Source organism: Gasterosteus aculeatus, chromosome 8, assembly GCF_964276395.1.
Source record: "Gasterosteus aculeatus chromosome 8, fGasAcu3.hap1.1, whole genome shotgun sequence".
NCBI classification, from domain to species: Eukaryota; Metazoa; Chordata; class Actinopteri; order Perciformes; family Gasterosteidae; genus Gasterosteus; species Gasterosteus aculeatus.
Genome location: NC_135695.1, coordinates 19305717 through 19327931, shown reverse-complemented (window position 1 = coordinate 19327931; position 22215 = coordinate 19305717). Strand labels below are relative to the sequence as shown.

General features: G+C 49.2%; 1 protein-coding gene across 3 annotated transcripts; it reads right to left on the bottom strand.

Annotated features, from left to right (window-relative positions):
* Positions 1-1490: 1490 nt before the first annotated feature.
* On the bottom strand, positions 1491-21168 carry zbtb7a (zinc finger and BTB domain containing 7a). Of its 3 annotated transcripts, none has more exons than XM_078108587.1 (4): positions 21010-21168; positions 12010-12570; positions 10418-11301; positions 1491-8816 (listed from the first exon to the last, which is right to left on the bottom strand). In XM_078108587.1, the coding sequence occupies exons 2-4, from the start codon at positions 12490-12492 to the stop codon at positions 8381-8383; spliced, it is 1803 nt and encodes a 600-aa protein (XP_077964713.1). In that variant the 5' UTR covers positions 12493-12570; positions 21010-21168; the 3' UTR covers positions 1491-8380. The 3 variants fall into 3 exon arrangements, with proteins under 3 accessions (XP_077964713.1, XP_077964714.1, XP_040040543.2); XM_078108588.1 differs by having other exon boundaries at positions 12010-12566; positions 21010-21145; XM_040184609.2 differs by lacking the exon at positions 21010-21168 and adding an exon at positions 15008-17693.
* Between the last annotated feature and the right edge of the window lie 1047 nt (positions 21169-22215).

Here is a 22215-nt window from a genome sequence, read left to right as displayed (position 1 = left end):
CATATTGAGCAGTTTAAACACCTGATGTGAACAAAATACGCCCGCAGAGAAACTGGAAACCTACACTGCAGCGACGCTCACGTGGTTTTTTATTGAGGACGGCAGCTAGTTTGGATGAAACTCATGTCCCACGGTGTGCAGAGGCAGGGGCATTTTATATCCCTGGAGAAAGGTGTGTACCGCTGAAAATGAGGCTAGTGTGTGTGTGTGTGTGTCGCTGTTTCCTTCACATTACCGTCTCCGAGTGCTCATTGTGAGGACAGCGAGGAGCCTTAACGACGACGCTGTGCGTGCTCGCGTGCACCCGGCGGGTGGGATTATAAAGCCGCACCTTTGCGCAGAAGCGTGTAGGCAAACATGTCAACAGAAACATTTGCAGGCACTCGGGCGCACAACATGCTCGCACATTCACATGCACACAACCGGGGGAATAATACCACCAGAGACAGCAGACAACAGCTCCCGGGCATCTCGCAGACCCCCCCCCCCCCCCCCAAGAGCTGCTGTTCTTCTTATCCAATATGTTTTGACTGCAACAATGATGTCTGAGCATGGAAAATAACGCCATATTCCACTGTTTTAGATACCTTACAAAAACATAACAATTAATGACTTGGAGCCTCGGGCCGTCTGGCCGTCAGGTTCAACGCGAGCGAATGCAACGATTGTCTATTGTATCACCGGGATGTGGATTTGGATCATCAGATGTTAAAAAACAGGGTTTGTTTGAATAAAAAAGGCAAACTGCCTCATGCGAGTCAAATGTACGAACATATTTAAACGCCTCGACGCTGCAAACGAGATGCAGACGTGTCTCATGGCGCGTCCCAGAAAACAAACTGCTCCCATAGTGGGCTTAAGTCGACTTAAGTGCTATTAGTGGAGCATTATAAAATGTGTGTGTGTGTGTGTGTGTGTCTGTGCGTGTAGGGCCCGAGGACTGCAGCAATGTGTGGGCTGTCGGGGTGGGGTTAATGAGCTGCTCCGTGACCTCTGTCACCCCACCGGATCGCCTCAGGGAGACAGACCGAGACAAACAGGAAGACGGGGGTGACACTGGACTTCTGGGACGAGTCTCATTTAAAAAAAAACAAAAAAAAACCCTACTACCGGCGGCCTAATAGACAGAAACGCGTCCTCAGACGAGGCCTCGCACCGTGTCTGAACCAACGGGTCCACGTCCGGATGAGACGCGAACACCAGCGTGACGGAGGGCATGAACGCCAAAGACAGAAGCAGACACACGACGGCGACGCGCGGCCGCTCTGTGAGGGTCGCTGCGTGATAACAGCGGTAATAGCGCCACCTCGTGGCCGGCGGGGGAACTGAGCGGTTGCATTACGCACAACGCTGTAGCATAAACACACGTTCTTTGATGGAATCCCACACAGCGGACTGCTTTGGTACAATACAGTAACGGGCTGTTATTGTAACAAATACATGTATTTTCTTCGGTGCGTTCAAAAAAGTGACAGTTAATACACGCAATCTTTTTTGCAACCATTGTTTTTAATAGAAAGATTTTATATTCTTTAAACCAGACAACCAGATGCCAGACATTTTTGGATATATTAAAAAAACAAAACAAGAAAACAAAAAGAACAGAACAAAAAACAATGACACAAAATGGAATTATATGGTTTAGACTGTGGATTTAGTGGTCTCATATACAATACAATTTATTTTCATCGCCAAAAAGTGCAAATTCTTCTCCAAAAAACTAACACCTATACCCCCCCGTCCTGCAGCTTCCAATAGAAACAGCGAAGAAAAATAAGGAAAATAAACTTTTTGAGAAGAGAAATGGGTATTCAGAAAGGGAAACCCATGCTTCATCACATGGCTGCGTGTTAAAGGTCCGATGGCGTCGCCGCGTTCCATCCAGCCCCTCCGGTGGGATTCACAAGAGAAAGGTGGCAGATGTGCAACTGGGAAGAAAGCGTTAACACACAGAGAGAAGTGGAGCGACGGGGTTTCTTCTTCTGCCTTAATGCGACTGTGTGCGTTTACATCAAAGTCCGGGTTGGAGAACTGGGACAGATTTCAAATGTATATTAGGGAAAAAAAAAAAAAAAACTCCATAAAGGATTATCATGATAATCACTGCGGCAAACAAATCTGTTATAGACACCGGAATATTCCTTTCTCTCCCAAAGTCAAAGCATCCAATTATGGATCTACCGAATTATTATTATTATTATTCTACAATCTTGATTTGACAGAGATGTTGAGCCCAAGAACAAAAATAAATTCTGTAATGATTTGCAAAAGTGCATGATGGTCGTTTGGCCATTTCGTCTGTCTTTCATAAATCATTGAAGCGCTATTTGGATACCAGATCCAGCCTTTAACTACAAACAGGGCGTTATTGCAGACAGACAGGATCCTGCAGTGGATACAACATTCAGCGCAGCGAGCCTTCCCAGAAAGCTTTGCAACCGTTATACAGGTTCTGTTTAAGGAAAGGGAGTCTCCCAAACTGTAAGCAGAGAGCCGGCGGGGGGGGGGGGGGGGGGTCTGTTCAGCGGGGCTATGCAACGAGCTGCATATAACCGGTGTGGTGAGATGTGTTTATGTCCAGATGAGGGGCAACCACCTTAAGACCAGTTACCAAATATTCAAGTTCTTTTCTTTTACCCCCCTCCCTTCGGATTTAAATAATGATCTGCACTGAGAGAACCAAAAAGAAACAACATGGAACAACAAAAATAAAAGCACACAATATTTCGGATGGCCTTTTCGCAAAGTGCTTTTGGTTACAATCGCAGAAGCTGAAATAAAAGCTGTCGGCCAGCGATCTGCCGGGGGGGGGGGTCTGCCGACATGCCTGTCCGTCACGCCGCGCGAAGGGATCGTCCAGCTCGCCTCAAACAGCCTGCCGTCTGCATCCTGAACACCGAACTCCAAAGCGGGAATCACAGTATGAAGTTGTGGAATGTATCCTGGAAGAGTTTAGGCGACTCAACGCGCACGTCAACAGACCCCCCCCCTCGCCCTCCTCCCCCCCCGCCCACTGAGGGTGTGTGATCTTTGATCAAAAGGCCAGAGATGTAGACTCTTGAGTGCGATGGGACACGAGAGAACACAACACCCCCCCGCCCCCCCCTCTCGATCCATGGTTTTTCCCAACACCATCCCCTTTCAAAAATGTTACTCTGACTAATAAGACTGGATCTCCAGTGGCTTCCTTCCCTCCCAACAAACAATTGGCTGGATCAATATCAGATGGAGGACTGGGCTTCACGACGAGGAAACTGTTGGTTGGAGCCGTTAGGTCAAATGTTGGTATTGGAACGCGGAGGAGTAACTCGGAGCGAGTGTTTTCCACCCGGGTCGTACTCACACGGAGACAAAAGAGGTCAGCGGCCTTCTCGTAGTTGCCGTTGCCCGATGTGACCCGCGGTGACCCCCTTTGTAGTTTCACTTCTCATTTTGTGGCCGTGCCGCTTCCTGCCGGCTGAGAGGACCAACGCTGAACTATGACTCCGCCGAGCGTCGTCCATCCCTGAACATCCAGCTTTCCCTTACCACCCGTACATGTAGATCCCCCCCCCCCCCGCACGCCAGCCCCTTTGCCTGAGAGGGACTCAGGCAGTGCAAACTGCCGGCCCCTTTCCGAAGGACCCGGAGCGCCACAGCCTGCACACGGGTACAAGAACGCGGTTCAGGTGTGCGTGGGGGAAAACGACGAGGCCGAAGCAAACAGTCTGCCGCCAGCAATCTCCACATTAACAGAACCCCCCCCCCCCCAACCCGGCCTCCTTCGCTTGATTATTTACAGTTACAATTGTTATCATAGTTGTTGGTCCTCGTTGTTTTATGGCCTTCTCAGATAGATTCACCAAAAATCTTTGATAACAGCATTGGAAAGAAAAACAAAAACAGAAAACATATCAAGGTCAATTTGGAAAAAAAACAACAAAACAAAAACCTTGCAGTGAGAGCGTGTGGTCGGGGTCAGAGTGACCTTGGTCTGGGGCTGAGGCTGAGGACACACCGGTGGACGCGCAGAGAGACAAAGCTCCGAAGAAGTGGCTGATACAGACACATTATTATTCGTTCATTCAAGTATAGCGTTAACGGCAGAATTAGGTTTAATATTTGATACACGTAGCAAGCCAATCCCCTCTTATCATTTGTTTTTAAAAATACGGAAAGAAAAAGTGTTCATGGTGAAACGAACAAAATAAAAGTTGGGAGTTTTGTCAGTTGCTGCCCACGGAAGGCAAAGCGAGGCCCTTGAAGTTAGTGTCGTCCACCTGGTGGGAGGGAGCCTCAGCCCCACACCGCACAATACCGCTGTCTGGAAACATTTAAAAAAGAAAAAAGAAACAAGCTTAGTGCTGCTCAGACAAGGCCACAAAATCCCAGTCGGCTTCAACTAGAGAACATTTCATTTCAGATAAACCTTTTTCAGAAAGTAAACAAGAATCCATCCAGCTCGGCAATGATTAAAATAACAGTGTTCAACAATACCAACAGTTTGCATTATCATTTCATTTCAATATTCAACATTAGCTGACTTAATATGAGACAGACGCTGATAGAATCCCATCATCACCATCATCTGGAATTTAAAAAGAACTGGATCTAGTTTCTCTGGCACCTGCACACATTTGCACCTCTGCCATCAAAACAGCACAAAATTGGATGTTTCACCAGGTTCTGGAGAGGCTTTGCTGCTCTGTAAGTGCCTAAATGTTGTACATTTGGAATATTTCTCTACAAGAAGCGCAAATACAATTTGCCGTGTTTAAAAGCTTCCTCTTTTCAAGAGCCGATTAATGTGAGATTGGTAGCTTAAAATGTCCAATGACTTCAACGCGAGCCATGTCTTCCCCTTTGGTATTTGTTGCTGTTGGACGTCCGTATATTTCTTAACATACTGTACACGATTACATCTACGGAGGAGTTGGATGGACTCTTTTCGAGACCGTTGAGTATTAACCACACTGCTCTGTGCTTATGGAAACTCGCGGGCCTTTCTGAGGTCTCCTGCCCTTCTCCCATAAGCAGGACGAGGACATTTAACATTAGTGCAAACTTTTGCTCTCTCAGCTAAAGCACCATTTCCAGTGCTATCAGGCTTTATATCCATAACCCCACCCAAGCACCCATTTCCCCCACCCACCTGGCACAGCAACCCGAAACCATGAACCCCAACCCACACACACACGCACACACACACACACACACACACACACGCACGCACACGGCCAAGTGAGATTGTAAGAAAAAACTTGTAGCACAACACGTTATTTTAAGAAAGAAAAAAAAAAAGAAACAAGTATAGACTGACAGAAAAAAAACATCCTTAGACCTCTGATTCTATCGTCCACAAGGATACAAAGAGCGAGAGGAAGCAAACGCTAGTTAATGTCTGTATGATTTAACACACACGCCTGCATATGTATACAAGAGGAGGGCATTTTGTGTGTGGCTTAGTCAGGTAGGTCCAGTCTGGATAAATTACAGACACACTATCAACATCTCAACAGTCGACTAAGAACGAGGGCGACGAGCTTTGGTTAATCAACAAACAACGCAAAAGACTGAAGAGGGAAATATGGAGGTCCAGAGAAAGCTTAAGTTGGCAGGTGTCCCCTTCCGCCACGTCAAGACAGAGCTGCTTTAAGCATGAAGATGACATTGGTCTGCATGTGAGCGTCAAACGGCGCATTAAGAAAACGGCAACTTTATCTCTACAGAGGAGCCGAAACAGAAACTAGTGCCCACCAACGGCCCACCGGGGTAAACAGACAGGGAGCCGGCAAGCAAACAAGCGGCTGTCCAATGAGCTCCTCTGCAACATGGTATTATTCCTGCCCGCGTGCTGCCGCGGTTCCTGGGAGAAGACGAGGAGTCACGAGAGTAGCTGGTGAACAGATGGGGCCCGACACAAAGCGTGTTTATCCGAGACCCTCCAGCCAGCAACGCAAGCACACGCACGCACTGCGTCCACGTTTGCATGGGAATCTCCCCCCGCCGTCCCTTTGGGAGACGTTCGGAACGTTCTAGTTTCTCATATGGGTTTTTGTTTTTGGCAGCTTGTTGTGAAAACCAGCGGAGGAGCTGCAGCTCGCCACCGCGGGCGGACTGGTCTCAAACTGGTGGCTTGTTTCGAAGCACCCGTTTCGTTGACAAAAGTGCATTCATAACCTGGCTCCTTCCAATTAAGATGCAGAGGGCCGATAGTGGGACCACGGGCCTACAGCAAATATTACAGGGAGGGGGGGGGGTTTAAATCCCACACATGTTCCCTCGACTCAATGCGTGCTTGTTTGGAAAACAACATCGGATTTGGAGCACAATAACACAACTTGGACAGACTCCTCTCCAGGATACCCCAGTGTGTGTGTGTGTGTGTGTGTGTGTGTGTGAGAGAGACACAGAGAAAGTGCGTTGGGGCTGGCAGCTCAGGGTGCATGTTTGAACAGGCCGCGGCTGACTCACACAGTGATGATGTGGCCAGAGCGACCCTGGCTGCCACGCACACACGTGTACACACACACACACACACACACACTAAACTGCCAGCACCAGGCGTCCGACCCACAGTAACACCAGGCTCTAATATAATAATATCCCCTCCAGGCGAGTTCGGGGGCATTAGAGGACTACAGAGGGAGAGAAAAGGCCTGATTTGATCCCCTCCTGCCTGGAAACGTGGCTGAGCTGGGGGAGATTATTTTTTTGGAATGCAACAGACATTGTGAGATCCCCCTCCCCTCGCTCTTCTCTCCCCTGGTTCCCCTCCCCCATCAACCAGCTGCAGCTGCGCTCCCATTTGGCCTCCCCACTTGGACAGGTATTTATTGCTCTCTTCATCGTACAGGTTGCCTCGCGGTTGTGTGGTCCCTCGGGGGGGAAAAAAAGATTGGAATAAGCGCGATGCATAAGCCCTCCTCTCAATACCTCAACAGCAGCCCCCTTCCTTTAAATATACCTCTATCTCTCGCTCGGTCGCTCTGTTGGATATCTTTAGTAAAGCTGTGCAAACATAGAAGAAAAAACAAACAAAAAAAAAAAGGTGCTCATCTATCTCTTCGTCGTACTCTTTGTCGCTCTCCCTGCCATTCCTTTAACCTGCGGTTGGTTAAATGCTACCCGCGCCTTGTCACACAAGGACCGAATCCGAAAAAAAAAAAGAACTGCACAAAGTTAAGCACATTCATTCACTCAACCTCCTCCTCCTTTGGGTAGGAACTATACAAGTTAAGTGTTAAGTTTAGGACCGATGGGTAACTCCATGTGTTTTGTTTTTCTTCCCAGGTTTTTTTTTTGTGTTTTTTTCACTCACGTTTCACTGTGAGAAATATGACATCAAGCCAAAGAGGAAAAAAACCCGATTGCTAAGTACACCTCAGCATTGAGAGGGAACGAATGTCATATCACCACCCGCTGTATATACATGTATACAATTATAAAGTGTCAAGTACCCGAAGCAGTCAACATAGAGGAACAAAGACAAAAAGATTAAAGGATAATCAAAAAAGGGAAAACCAAAAAGCTGAAATTAGCAGGGTTGTGGGGGTTAAGAGGCAACGTAGTCAAGCCAACAGGTACATTGACGATGGTAGTGCTTTAAAAACACAAACCCTCCGACCCCCATATTCCCGAGTCCTGCGTTTGAAGAGCCCCCATAAATTGGATTTGACTCGACGTGGATTTGTTTCTCAATAAGACAGAACCATAGATGCATTTTATAGAGTAAGTAACACTTCAATCAAACCCCTGTCTGATTCTTTCTGGAACATTTAGAGAGAAAAAACTGTTGCATCAAAATTGCGGTGAGCTTTCCTTGCATATGCCATATTGTGGCAATGTTGTTTCTATGGTAACTGTACATTTCAGACCTGCAAAAGAATAGAAAAAGAGTAGTTTTCACTGGGAGGATTTGTCCTCGCTTCACCCGTACAGCAGCCACAAGGTGCTCGATAGACACTTTGCTTAGAAGCTTGAAGGCTGTGAGGACAAAACCAACTGCATAGTTGCTCCGCACTTCTTTGTATCCATCATACATTTGCCTAAGCACAGTTGCCAATGTATAAAACCCCTACTGTTATAAAGAAAGAAATGGCCCAGAAAGTGGACGTCATGGGTACATGATTTGAAGCGTTCTTTGCTCTTTAACAGATAAATCGACTCAAGTGCTTAAAAGTCTACTCCATTTCCTAAACAAGAAGGAAAAAGCAATACAAAGATTAGATTTTTTGTGACACCCTGATTTGGTTCAAAGAGGAATAGTTAGTTGTTGTTTTGCTTTTTTTAAAGTTTGCCTTTATGTGTTTTTTCTCCCCTCCGTTCACTGGCCCGTCTCACAGGCCGTGCAGAGTGACAATGGTGTCCAGCAGTGTGTCCTTGTCGTCCCGCCGCCGCCTTAGGGACCGGCCTCCCCCGCAAACTCCTGCAGCCGAGGACTGTGCGCGCGGGCTCCGGCAGGCCCTTCCACCTCCGGCGTCGAGGACGCCCCCGAGCGCCGCCGTCCCCTGATGGAGCGAGGCCCGGGGCCCGAGTCGGGGCCGGGGCCCAGCAGGCCCAGGGGGGCGTCGAGGAGCCCCTGCTCCCGCACCCGAGGCTTTCGGCCCCGGCGGGACGGGATGCCGTTGCAGCCGTCCTTCTTGAGGTGGCGGTGCAGGTGATCCGAGCGCACAAAAGTCTTGAAGCAGCTTGAGCACTGGTAGGGGCGCAGGCCCGTGTGCACGCGCATGTGGTTCTTCAGGTCGTAGTTGTGAGCAAAGGCGGCGCCACATTGCGTACAAAGGTAAGGCTTCTCTCCTGTATGCTTCCGCATGTGAACCTTGAGCTTGTCCTGTCTGGAAGAAAGAAAAATAAACTCAACCGCCGAGCGAGACAGAATGCACAGACAAAAGAATAAAAATAAAATAAAGAGTGTGAAAATACACCCATCTGAATACACTAATTCAGTTTTTTATCTTTCCTGCTACTAATAAAGCTACGGAACATAATGTGCAATTAACTTGACACACATTATTCCTCACATGTACAGTGGTCAGCTTAATATGCTTTATTTCCTATTAAACAGCCATCGTTTGGATCTCTTCCAATGAGATTATTCCGTGAGGGCAGCCAGGCCAGCTGAGGAGAAGCAATAAACTTCACATCTTTATCTGTGTAACTGCACACAAGAGCGCAACTGTGAGCCGAACTCTGACTCCAACTTCCTCTCATGACATCCTGGAGCGCTTTTTTACTTTGCGACGGTACGATCGCCGCCCACTAAACTTTATCAGGCTGCCTTAGCCTTCAGCTGACTCTTGTCCCTCCCCCTTGAGCCCTCACTATCTCTCCAGCTCTTAATCGTCTGACACTTCTGCACTCGGGGCAGAGGGCTCCTAAACAAACAGGCATGACACACATACACGCACACACACAACCACCACCATTTAAGTGGATTAGTTGTCATACAAGCAACAAATAAACCTGCAGCAACCCTATCGATGCGCCGAATATAAAATATAATATGTAGCGAGGAGAAACACACAGGCCAAAGCCGTGGGAAACAGAATGGCACACTGACAGAGGTGAATTATTTAAAGGACAGGAGTGATTTATTACAGAGCGAGGCACACTCTTAACCCCGATCAAACAGGATTAAGATTACAATACCCCTCCTCTCTGCCGGTCAAATTCAGCTGGAAGGCAAATTCAGATTGGTCTTCTCTACCTGCCGGGAACAGGCAGGGGATCTGGGTGTTTCTAGACTGCTGCATCCATTTCCAGCACAAGTCCACTGATTAATTAATTAAAGGGATGATTTCAAGGAAAAGGAAGTGCTCTGAAATACAGGGAAGCCATGCGCAGTCCAGTCCACAGCTGTGGTCACATTTAACTAGAGTGACCAATGGCAGATTTCATTAGAGAGGTAAAGGAGTGAGAGAGGACAGTGGTGCTGGTGGTGCAACTGCCCTGCCGTGGGCAATAATCAACATAACCAGAGATCAAAAGTTCAAATTATTGCTTTGGAGCAGAGCGAGTACCATCCAGGACCTGTAATGCCCCTCTGTATCAGAACACAGCGCTTTATAGCAGCCCTCCACTAGATAACGCAACCACGGCACGGCCTTCTTTTATAGGACCCTATGCTAAGATTCCGGGACTTTGCACAATAAAAATAGACCTTTATAACCGTTATAATCAGACCCCCCCTCTCTTACACATTATGGTTACAACGTGACATTGGAAATAACCCGGTTAGGGGATACTCAGTCCACCACCACGGTAAACATGTAGATTGACAAACTGGGATGCCTCCTTAATGCACAGCTAAGTTGGTTAGTGCTAATGCTCCTGGCGGTGGGCTTTCCCTCTGCTGGGCGATTTGTCCGCAGTGCCAAGTCCGAGACTATGAGTACATGTGACATGGGGGAGTCGCTTACCACGTAATTGGGCTTACCTGGTGAAGCGCACTTTGCAGATGGCGCATTCATACGGTTTCTCTCCCGTGTGCGTTCGGATGTGGCGGGGTAGCTTGCCTGCTCCTTGAATGACCTTGGAGCATATGGGGCATTTCTGGAAGGCCTTAGAGCGCATCTTCCTCTCGCCTCCACTCCCGCCCCCACCTCCTCCTCCTCCTCCTCCGACCCCGCTGCCTCTCTCTCCCACTCCCCCCTCTCCTCCTCCTCCTCCTCCGTCTGGGCCTGTTCTGCCTCGTGATGGCCAAAGCACTCCCTGTGTCTCAGCTGCAGAAGCTGGATCCTCATGCTGAGTGCTGTTAAAATAATTCAAGTAAAATTCCATGTCGGGGTCGTCCCCGTCTCCCTGTTCCTCCCCGGTCGACGCACGTTCTTTCTGCCTCTCGATGGAGTCCATCATCTGCTGCAAGAGTGCACTGGCAGAACCCCTGTCCCTCGCCTCCCTACTCCCATCCTCTGCCTCAGGGGCGAGGAAGAAGTGGCCGTTCTGGGACGCAGGGTAGAAAGATGATCCCAGACCCGCCCCGTTTCCCTGCCCCGCCTCCCCGTCCTCGTCGTCCTCATCGTCCTCGTCCTCTTCCTCCTGTGTTTGGGCCTGGGCCTGGGCCAAGGCGAGGGCCAGGGGGGAGTAGTACTCACCGGGGCCGACCGGAGCCCCGTTGCTGGGGATCCCGCCATTACCGTGGTTAAAGTGCAGATGTGTGGCCAGGTCCCTGAGCTCTGGCGTGCTGCAGCTGCTGCTCCAGTGAGCCCCTTTCTGGAAGTACTCCAGGTACTCCCGGGCCCTGACCCGGTTGCCCTGCTCCCTGCCTCCTCTGCCCTTGCCCTCCTCATCTTCATCTTCGTCTCGTCGCTCAATGCCCGCCTAGAGAAACGTGACGGAGGAACAAAGAGAGGGAGTTCAGGAGACATTTAAACTCAGGGAAAGTTTGGAAAAAAACAAAACAAAAACAGAGACAGAAATAAAGAAGTTCAGTTGAAAAGAAAAAATATATGACTAAAAAAAAACTAACTTTCTATAAAGCTCATTGGCATAAGCTGATCCCTATCTGGGTTTCCTGGGTGCCCACCCAGCGGTTTATAATACCCATGAGGACATGCATGTGCATCTCACAGCTATGCTTGATCACGCTGAAGTGCAGCTGCGATAGGCTGTGTCCTGAGTTGGTGAAAGCACGCTGTGCTTCCACACACACCATTGGCTCAGAATGATTAAGTGTTGAACCCAGAGGCTGTGGGCGTGTGCTTGGCATAGTGAGAGAGACTGATAAAGTCCATGATGTAAGCTTGATTATGCTGGCTATTTGATGAGGAGGGTGTGGGAGGGGGGGGTGTGAGGACACCTTATTCCCTAAGTGGCTAAAGCAGGAGAACTACACTTTGTAGGAGTTACACATCTAATGAGCACTAACTGCTTCTTAGATGGGGTCTGCTTTGCTGCATATTCAACCCTTACATTGCACCCTTATGATTTCACAGACGCATTAAGGCAGCGCAGATCAAATGTCATCTCAAAACCTGAATTTGCCTTTAAAAACTCTAGGTCCCTCATAGTTCTATAATGGTCTTGTACCGGCGGGGAGAGCACTTTGGTGTCCAGCAGGTGGCTACAGACGTCCTTGACAGGTGGGACTTCCAGGAGGCGTGCGGCAGTGAGGATGTCCGCCACGCTGCTGTGACTGACTGTCAATGTCGCTGTGTAGGCAAAGTCCAGCAACGCTCCCAGAGCCTCTGCCGCCACAAAGTCGATGTTGTAGACGTTCTGTTGGTCTGCGGCGGCCCCCGACGTGAAGAGCTTGTGAAAGTAGGAGCTGCAGGACGCCAGGACGGAGCGGTGAGCCGGGAACTCCTGGTCCTCGGCGACCAGCAGCACGTCGCACAGCAGGCCGCTGAGCCGCTGCTTGTTCAGACTGCCCAGGATGTCGGCGCTGTGCTCGGGGAACGGGATCCCCACGGGGCCTTCCTCTGCCTCGCCGGCCCCGCCCCTCCCTCCTCCGCCGCCGCTTGCTGTCCCCCTGAGCCGCCTTCCACCCCTCCCACCGGCTCCTGACGACATCTTCCACCAGCCTGCCGCCGAGCCGCCTAGCACAGCCCCCACTCGTGTATCCGTCCTGCCGTCTGTCCGTCTGCCTGTCTGAGAGCAGAGGAAGGGGGGGTAGAGGGAAATAATAGATCAGTTCATGACATTGCTTGTGTGGATTAAGGAAGAGAGAGGAATATTGATTTATTGATTCACCACAGTCACACCGGGATGCTTCTGAACACATCCCCAGTACACACAAGAAACGTGAGGAAATGTAGTACAAGTGTAGGTTTAACATGAATTGTAATGATTAAAAAGAACACTGGAGCCAACCGTTTCCCCCAAAACGTTATTCTCACGGTTAGAAAGCAGACCAAATATATCTATATATAGATATCCGTCTATCCATCCATCTAAATAAAAGATTCAGATATTACACACACACACATAAATGCATGTATACACATATACATACTGAAACACACGAACAAATGTATTTAAATTGAGTGCTATCAGGTTTCAGCTTTCAAAGACAGATTAGATAATAATTAGACAAAATAATTAGATTTGTCAGTCATAAGAGTCAAATGATAATAAAAATGCCGTTACAAGTTGAAACGTATTTCTCCTTCAATTTAGTAAGTTGTGTACTAACTTTTTCAACTCTAAATCTGCCTGAACCGAAATCTCAACAGAGCCCCGAGGGCCCGAGGTAACTGGATAAATACTACAAAGTAAAAATACGATGCAGCGCGTCACATAAAGAGTGTGTTTACAGGTTTATGAGTAAAAGTGTGACCATGTGCAATAATGAGAGTTTCTGGTGGCTCACAACAATCGTGGATGCGTTTTGCCGGACATGTTTTTCTGCTAAAACGCCACGTGTGGATGAATAACTGAGTGAGGATGTTTACGTACTATATATGTGTATGCAGGTGGCTACATTACCTGTGTGTGTGTGTGTGTGTGTGTCCAAGAAACCAAATAGAAGGTGGGGATCAGAGTGCATGCTGGGAGCTGGACTGTGCAGCTTGTTCACTCTGTGTCAGTCAACAGAGCAGGGGAGGTGGAGGGAAAAGGGCGAGGGGGGGAGGGGGTTGGGGGTGGGTTGCTGCCAGAGCAGACCCTGTGGAAAAACTCAACAGGAGGAGGAGGAGGAAGAGGACACGCAACAAGCTGCGAGGGAACAGCATTAAAAAGCGAGGTTGTCAATCCGGTCTGAGCTGGTTACCCCACCCTGTACTGTGTGCCAAGTTTCAGGAGAGGCTGTCCCCTCGCTCGCTCACTCACTCACTCACGTGGGGTGGGGGGGGATTAAAAATGATCGACTGAAGCCTGCGCAGTGGGAGAGGGGTTTCGTCAGAACAAGCCATCCTCGATTTCTCCGCGCGCTCACACGGCAAATACTGTGACATCCAACCGCTCCGACCCTCCCCTCCGCCCTTCTCCATCTGCCAGGCGAGACCCAGCAGGGGGTGGAGGCTGGGGAGGATTGGAGGGTGTATTGCACTGTACAAGAGTGAGGCTTTTGAATGGCATTCCTCCAGGTCGGCCCTCCTGCTATGTTTGCGCGCTACACCCCACTACCAAACCTGCCTAACCTGGCCGCCTCTCCCCTTTCCTTCCCGAGTTCATCTCGCCTGCTTCTCTCCTCTGATATGTCCACCGTTGTGAAGAGAAACGCCCATCTCCACACCTTCAGATCTGGCAACATGTCAGCTCTGCCGGCGGGCGGGTGAGTGGTAATGTAAAGTGTATATGAAACACATTACTAGGAACTGGTTTCTTCGAAATGCTCAAGGTCCTCAAACTCAAAGTAGGTCAGTATCCCATTCATGTTAAAGTTTGTTCATTCAAATATCACTTCTTTTAAAAAAAAAAATGTTTAAGGGTACCGCTTTGTTTGAGTAAGGAAATAAAATATTTAACGGCTCTGCCGCCTCCTAACTGTACGTCCCCCTTAACTCAATTAAATTTTGAGGGGCAGCTGACCACAAAGGCTCTGCGAACGCCGCCAACGTCTCGCACAAAGCTCTGCTGGTAACGGACTCTCCGACATGGCAAACGTTATTACCCAAGCCCTCATCTGAATACGCCGAGGAGCGGGAGGCGAGTGCAGAGACAAAAAGAGGTGGCACAGGGGAGGGGGAGAGAGAGAGAACAGAGTGAGGAGATGTGGGGAGAGGGAGGGAGGGAGAGCACGACAAAGGGCAACCGCATTGGCTACTGGTCACGTCCTTCCCGGGTGGAAATAGATCTCTGAGAGCCCATCCAGACCTGAGACGACCTGCTGTTCTCTAAAACAGACACACAGCACCTGCACTAGACCCGGCTTTGCTGCGGGCTCGTGTAGCGGGTTATCCCCCATACATATAGCTGACCCCGGGTCACGGCTTTGTCGGGTAAGACGTTTAGCTGAGAGGAGATAAAACACATTAACACACACACACACACGCAATTCAGTGTCAACAGCGCTCGGAGGGACTACTCTGTCCCCGAATGACCCCCGCAAAGAGCACTAAGACAGAGGAAACACAGTGCAACAAACCTGATCCTGACACCTCCTCATGGCTCCGAACATTCCTTATCACTAATTCATGCCTGCGGGTGACGCGGCCCGCAACCCAGCACGAAGCGGTGCAGCAGCAGCAGCTTTCTGCGTCCCCGGCGTTCCACTTCCAGGGAAGGTCGTTCTCTCAGTGCCCACTGGAAGAGCACCCAGGCCTGCTTTGCAAGTCAAACAGCTACTTCAACACAGGGCCAACCCACCTCCACCCTGATCACCTCCAGCTCATCCGTAGCGTCCCTCCACCTCCCCCCTCCCACGTATCGACACGCAGCGAGGACAAACAGCAAAGTTGCCGCTCAGGATCAGAACAACCCACACCGGTCTTGCGGACTGTGTGGCGTGCGTTCTTCCTGGCGATGCCAAGGAGGTCACGCCCAATTGTCTTGTCATTCACTGAAGAAACTGCCATCAGCCTGTGGCAGAAGTTGGTCAAAGTGTTTTTATCGTGCCTGAGATGTATCATCTGAGGGCTGCAGAATTTCCACTCTGGGAGTAACTCCGTCTTTGGCTGACTCATACCAGTCATTCCTAAATACTAAAAGGAACAAACTGTTAACCCTGTGTAACCTTGCATGTTTCTTGACCAAAAGTAAACCACCCAACGGGCACCGTTTAGGGGTTCTGTTGAACTCTAGAAAAAGTAAAAAGAACTACTATCAGACTTTCAGACGGGGTGTTTAAATGATTACTGCAACGTTTGATTTAACCCTACTGAACTGAAAAGCAAACATCTATTTGGTCTCTTTTTATTAAATATTTTCAGTTGCAAAAAGTGATCGGCTCGTAAAAGACAATACATAGTTGATAACTACTGAGAAACCCAAGCAAATACGACTGAATTACTAATTCCTTAAACTTTGATGGAGATGGATGGGCTTGTTTTTTTAACTAAAGTACAACACACTTAAAAATGAATATGCCGATATAACATGTATATTAGCTTAGTGGTTTTACAAGAGAACAATTCTATCAGGTTGCCCAGTTCTACTCAGGTGATAACTTAATGCATGCAGGTGTTTGATTTAAGATAACAGCAAAGTCTGGAGCAAAGTCTGGACTGAAAAACTCGGTACATTGAACAAGAAGTTCAAGAATTGGGTTGGCCCTTCGCTCGCCATAACCTGACCGGTAATCATTTGACAGACTATCTCAGCTGGCCTCCGAGGCAACAAAACCCGCCCACCCCGCCCTGCTGCGGGGGAATCACCTCGTCAAGAGGGGTTCAAGGTCGGACCAAGACAACCGGAGTGGGGAGGGGGCGGCAGTTTCTTGGAAGAGTGGATGTTTAACGAGTGCCGAGGCCAAGTGACTCGCTGTGGCAAAGTGGTGGGAGGAAACCTGATAGGTCGTATTGGACGACAAGCAGGAAGAGGACGAGTGACTGATAAAGCTGAAGTCGCACGGGCTGGTCCCGGCCAGGCAGCTTTTACTAACTAACCAGGAAGTGGAGCCAAAACAGACGCACAATGCCAGTGAAAAGGTAGTGGGCGAGGCAGGGCGTTAAAACGCAAGCTCAATCAGAACCCAACAAGGTGGTGACCGAGGAATCCGGCTCACATGTCAATGATAAACTCGGATGAAATCTCATTTTGTCACCTGGTGTAACCTGCTTCCTTAAGAAGGAAAGTCACCACCCACACGTCGAGCAAAGTTTAATGTGAGGAGCTAGCAGGGGGTTTTATGATGTTATAAAAAAAGGTCTATGTTTGCTCTGCCAGATAGCAAAGGAAGTAGAAAAATTAAACCTGGAGCTGTTGCGAATTACTCACAGTGTTCTAACCGTGTCAGTATTTTGTTTTGTTTTGCTTGTTTGTATTATTCAGACCAACTGTATAGCCGTAGGCTAGCAAATAATAAAAAAAAAAACACATCGTAGTTTCATCCAGCTGTGACTTTCTACTTCCACCAAACTTCGCTTTGACACACTCACAGAAGTATGATGATTTCTCAGTCTGTAGTTAGTGGTGTTGGATTGCACAATATTCTAAAACTGTTCATCCGTTGGTTAATGACGCAGACAAAATAACATAACAAGATAATGTAACATAATTCAATGCCACTTAACTAAAAAAAAAAAGTTAAGACAACATACAAACAACTGAAATAGTATTGTTAAAGTGAGTTATGGTAGAGTGCAGGTGTATCAACAATAAAACAATCAAACTAATTCATTCATCTCAAAATGTCTGTTTCTGTTCAGTAAATATCAATTGAAACTGTGCGAGTTCAGATATTGTCTTTTCATGGTGAAGTCACATGTGAAAGGCTACTGTGCCAACGTCATCCACGGCCGGAGTTCCCTTTAGCTCGAGTAAGGTGCTCTGACAACAGGAAGTGCAGCAGAGGTCTGACACATGGCCTCAGAGGCAGCGCCACAAACCAGCCGGCCGCCGACTACAGCGGTCCGGCGGCTCGGTCCGGACCCAGCGGCGCTGTGGGCGTGTGCAGCGGAGGACTTCCTGTGCATCAGTGACAGGCGTGTAACAGAACCCGCTCTGTTATCAGATGACCAGCTCGCTCTCTCCCTCTCTCGCTCGCTCCCTTCTTACCGTCTGGCCCTCTCTCTCTCTCTCTTCCTCCCATCTGTCGCTCTCATCTCATCGTTGCTCCATCTCCGTCTCGGCGCTGCACACTGCCCACCACAGCGCCCACTTCCCCTTTCCACTGCTGAGAAGGCAAAGCGGCGCGGACCGGACCCACCCCCCCGCCTCTCGAGGTCCTTCGATGGCAACCCACCCGTCTTCTCTGTCGTTTCATCCTAGACGGCTTCACTGCAGAAGGTGTCGGATCAGTCCCGTATCCCCTTCCTGATCAGTTGGCCTTTCTGAGTGATTCCGTCTCTATCACAGCGCTCAACGTTATTATAACAAATCCATTATAGCGCCTAAAATGGAATTCACTTATAACTAAAATCCTCAATTTAAGATCCCCAAAAGACACCGGCTGACTCCAGAAGTGTCAGAATCTGGTCTAGCTTTGCCCACAAACTGAAAAACATCCCAGCCTCTTCCTCTCACACTCTAATTTGATCAGGTTGTGTTAGCCTCTCCATAATAAATGTCCCAGGAGAGAACAGAAGAAGCCCCTTTACTCCCCCTAGACCTCAGCACAACAACAGAAAAACAACAGAGAGGGGTTTGTCTATCTGCATAGCCAGGCTGGAAGCTGTGGTACACTGAACAGCTGACCAGGGGAACCAAACATTAGGGGGAAGTGAAGCTGCATTTACCAAAGAAGAGGCAAGATAAAAGTATGCTAAAATGACTCAACTTTTGCAAATGAGCATCTAGAGCTGGAACAGCAGCACACAAAATGGTGCTGCTTAGTATGAATTGAAAGAATTGTACGCAGCCGACATTTCAGTCTCGAAAAATAAAGCCTTAGACTGCCACGGCGACATCACGCAACCTGTCCTCTCCGTCTGTCCGGACCTGCTCGTTTCAGGCCATAGTGGTGGAGGCACAAATATACAGGAATATCAAACTGTATTCAGCCTCACCGCCAAATTGATGGGTGGTGTCTTAGACCTGCCCACAGCCACTGAAGTCCCCTGCAATTCCCCTGGAGTCTATTGTTGGTAACAGACGCACACACACGCATGCATACAAGCATGCACACACACACACATATGGCGTCCTAGTTTAACCTCTTGCTGGAATTTACTTGAGGTAACTGTACTAATCTTCCATAGTGGCAACTAGAAAGCGGCAGAGGGGTTAGAATCAGGACTCACGGAATACTACTGCAACTAATATCGTGTGTGACATTGAACTGGATAAAAGATTACAACCTCATCTGCTCCCGCCTTCCTCAGAAGCATTCCTAACACTTTCCCAGCAGTTGGGCGTCTTCATGCACAGCGATCTTCTTGTACCCTCTCCGTGCCCACGTGTTCAAGAAAACGGGTTAAACAAGTATGTATGAGCCAAAAAAAACTCATTATCGTGCCAGACAGCCAGGGTTGAAGTCTCTAAAACGGTTTAGACCGGACGGGCGAGATTAGAATCCGCGTTTAACACGAAGGTAAGGAAACGGAGAAAAGCATGCCATGAGATTGATTTTGGCTGCTCACACCATGGTCCATCAGCAAGAACACAGGTTCTCCAGCATAGCTACCAGCACTTGAGTTCTAACATTGCATGGAACGAGCACAAGATGTGCCATACATCCTCAGCAAGAAGAGGTTTCTCCAATAAACTCACCTGCACCCTGTCAACACGATCACTCTGCCAGTTCAGCGAGCATCTGATGCAGTGGTTTCAGTGGAATTACTTTAACACCCCCTAAAGAAGCAGCAGCACGGGATGTGCAACTGTCTTCATCGTTTCACTCTACTTATAATAGCAGCGGTGCCATAATCACAGCGGTAGACAAAAGCCTTTAAAGAATATTGTGTCTTAAGACGGTCACAGCGGCGATGCACCGCCAAAGTTCCACTGATGTGGATAAGAACTTTGTGGCATAAACTATTTCGATGAGCGGTGTTCTGTGCAGCACCTTACACTCAGCACTGACCTATTTGCCACTCCCTCCTTCATCTGCAAGTGGGTCAAGATCTCTGAACTCTATCAAGCCCCATCTCGCTCACTCTCCTTCACACACAACACGCTATGGTATTTATTCCCTCTGCTTGCCTCTCTTCTCCCCTCAGTCACGTGTGTGTGTGTGTGTATGTATTTATGTATGTATGCCAGTCTTCAGAGGGCTTACCAAATAGGCAGAAAATGTTTCCTGGGCCCTACTTGCCTCCCCTGCCTGCCGGCCAGCTCGGCTGCCTGCGTCTCTGGGCAGGGCTCACGCTTTACCAGACAGGAAACTTGCGAGTGGCCCTAGTCATAGAGGCAAGCCCTTGCCTGATTCCACACAAACAGACACCTCGACCCCCCCCCCCCCCCACACACACACACACACACACACACACAGCACACACACAAACTACAAGCACCATAACCACCCCCTCCGGTTTTAGCCCACAACTAGGCTGTGCATCCCCCAATCTCATTGGTTTGACAGCTGCTCACTCACCACACCTCCTCGTTGGGATAGGCTGGCAGTTGTTCCCTTTCCTGGATGGCCGAGGGCAAGGCACTCTGGGATATGGAGTTCTGAAACCCCATTGGACCTGCTTCACAGCCCCGGCGTTGGACTACGAGTACCAGCTCTCTCTGCCCTCACCGCCCCCACTATCTCCCAGCCTGCTCGAACGTAAGCACTCAGGGCTGAATTATACACTACAGTATGTTGCTAGCAGGCTGCCAGGTATTAAAGTACAGACCAGCCATCAAGCAGGGCCGAGCTTCGGATGAAAAAAGATAACAAAAAGCACATTTCAGCCTTAACTGTCAAGATCAGCAGCATCAGCAGTGGATTCTCTCATTGGCTCGACATTTCCGACACACTTAAAACTCCTGACCTAAATTATGACTTATTGCAAACAGTCTGGTGCCACCACAACGTGCCCTGCGCACACAACCCACAACTTGCCGGGGCACTGAGCGCTTCAATCGCCGCCGTCTCGAAAAGTTGTTACTATTGCGTACACCTTGTCCAATACCATTATTTTTGGTTGCTCCTTCCCCTTCGTTCAGCAACCCCCACCCGCCCACCCACCACCCTCCCTCCCTCCCTCCCGAGAGCCCCACTCCTTCGCCCCCCTCCTCCTTTAAGTGTTTCCACCTGCCTGAAAAGTTAATACCATGAACACATCCTATAAACTTTATCTCGAGGTTCCCCAGAGGTAAAGAGCAGCACAGAGGAAGTACTTTAGGAGGATTAAAAAAAAAAAACAGGAACCTTGACTAGGGACTACTGCTGCAACCCACCTCTCCTCTCCAGCCAACCCCCCCACCCCGCTCTCCTTTCTGTCCCCCTCCCTCATTCCTCCTCCTCTCCTCTCCTCCTCTGCCCTGCTCCCCTCTGGTCGTCAGGCCCAGGGCTGACAGCAGGGGTGGAGGGGGGGTGGCAGGGTGCCTTTAGCTCACCTGCGATGGCCGTGGTGAAGCTTGTTGTGGGTTAGCTCAGCCCTCTCCTCTCCTCCTCTCCCTCTCACTGTTTAAGCTTAAAGCCCCGTATGCGCTAACCAAGCAGCAGCAGATCAACTCAATTCCCTTCCTGGTTTCTGGAGGGCAAAGAGGTCCCTCCCTTTCTCTCTCTCTCTCTCTCTCACTCACTCTCACTCCCTCTCTCTTAAAGAAACAGCATTACCCCTCCTTCTCCCCTCCCTCTGTGAAACAAAGTGGAGTGGAAATGTATTTATCAAAAGGGGACAGTTGTCAAAGCCATAAAGCCATTTAGAGACGACACAAATCATTAACCCATGCCCTCCCACTGGGCGGTTCTACTGCGAATGTCAGCCAATGGTTCCATCTGTGGACACTCAGACGTTTGGTCGAAGGGTAAACGAGCTGAAACTCTTGTCAATTCTCACCCACCTCATCTCTCACTGCTCCTTTCCTATGTGAGTCTAGTCGCACCCACCCTTTCTATTGCCTGAGGTCATGGTGTCCCACCCCAATAGCAAGCCATGGCACATTCCAACACATACAGCAAGGGGCTGCCAGCAGCCCCCCTCGATCCACTTTTCTCTGTACATAATACCTGCCAAGCTCCAACAGGTGAGGCTTCCGAGTGCACATTACCAAGTTTAAAGACGTCTTATCCCGCAGTGGGAAATTGCGAGATCCCATGTGTGAATTCAGAGCTATTGCGCTTGATGTTGCGCCACTTCCAACCGCCCACCCGCATGCGCGCGCCCCCTCGGCGAGTGCAAGCCAGCCATTGTACCACTGAGTGGGATGGAGCAAAAGATGTATTTGGCGATTCCTTTGCACCTCTAAATTGGCGTTAAGTCACGTGTTTGAAGCCCACGTAATCGTAAAACATGCTTAACACAGTGTTGCACATACACACACACCCACCCCCCAACACACACACACACAAACCATTAAGGAGAATCATGGGGCTGTTTGGGAGGGCGAGGTAGTGACACACCCTTTGCCTAGAGGGCACTGTAGAGATCTGTTTCTGCTCAGGCACGAGGGAAATGGCAGCTTTTTAAACGTCAGACATTCATTGCAGTTGGACGTGTGGTGCCATCAAGTCTCTGCGATGTGCAAAGTGAAGAGGATGCAGGTGGAGGAGTTGCAGCCTTGTGGTGAAATGAAAACTATAAACAAATATATGAATAC

Excerpts from the sequence above, each read along its gene's own strand:
- zbtb7a (XM_040184609.2), bottom strand. The coding sequence starts at position 15,040 with ATGTTCGGAGCCATGAGGAGGTGTCAGGATCAG. Across the intron at positions 11,302-12,009 it reads CCAAAGTGCTCTCCCCGCCG|GCGGGCATTGAGCGACGAGA; the intron begins GTACAAGACCAT and ends ACGTTTCTCTAG. Across the intron at positions 8,817-10,417 it reads TGCAAAGTGCGCTTCACCAG|ACAGGACAAGCTCAAGGTTC; the intron begins GTAAGCCCAATT and ends TCTTTCTTCCAG.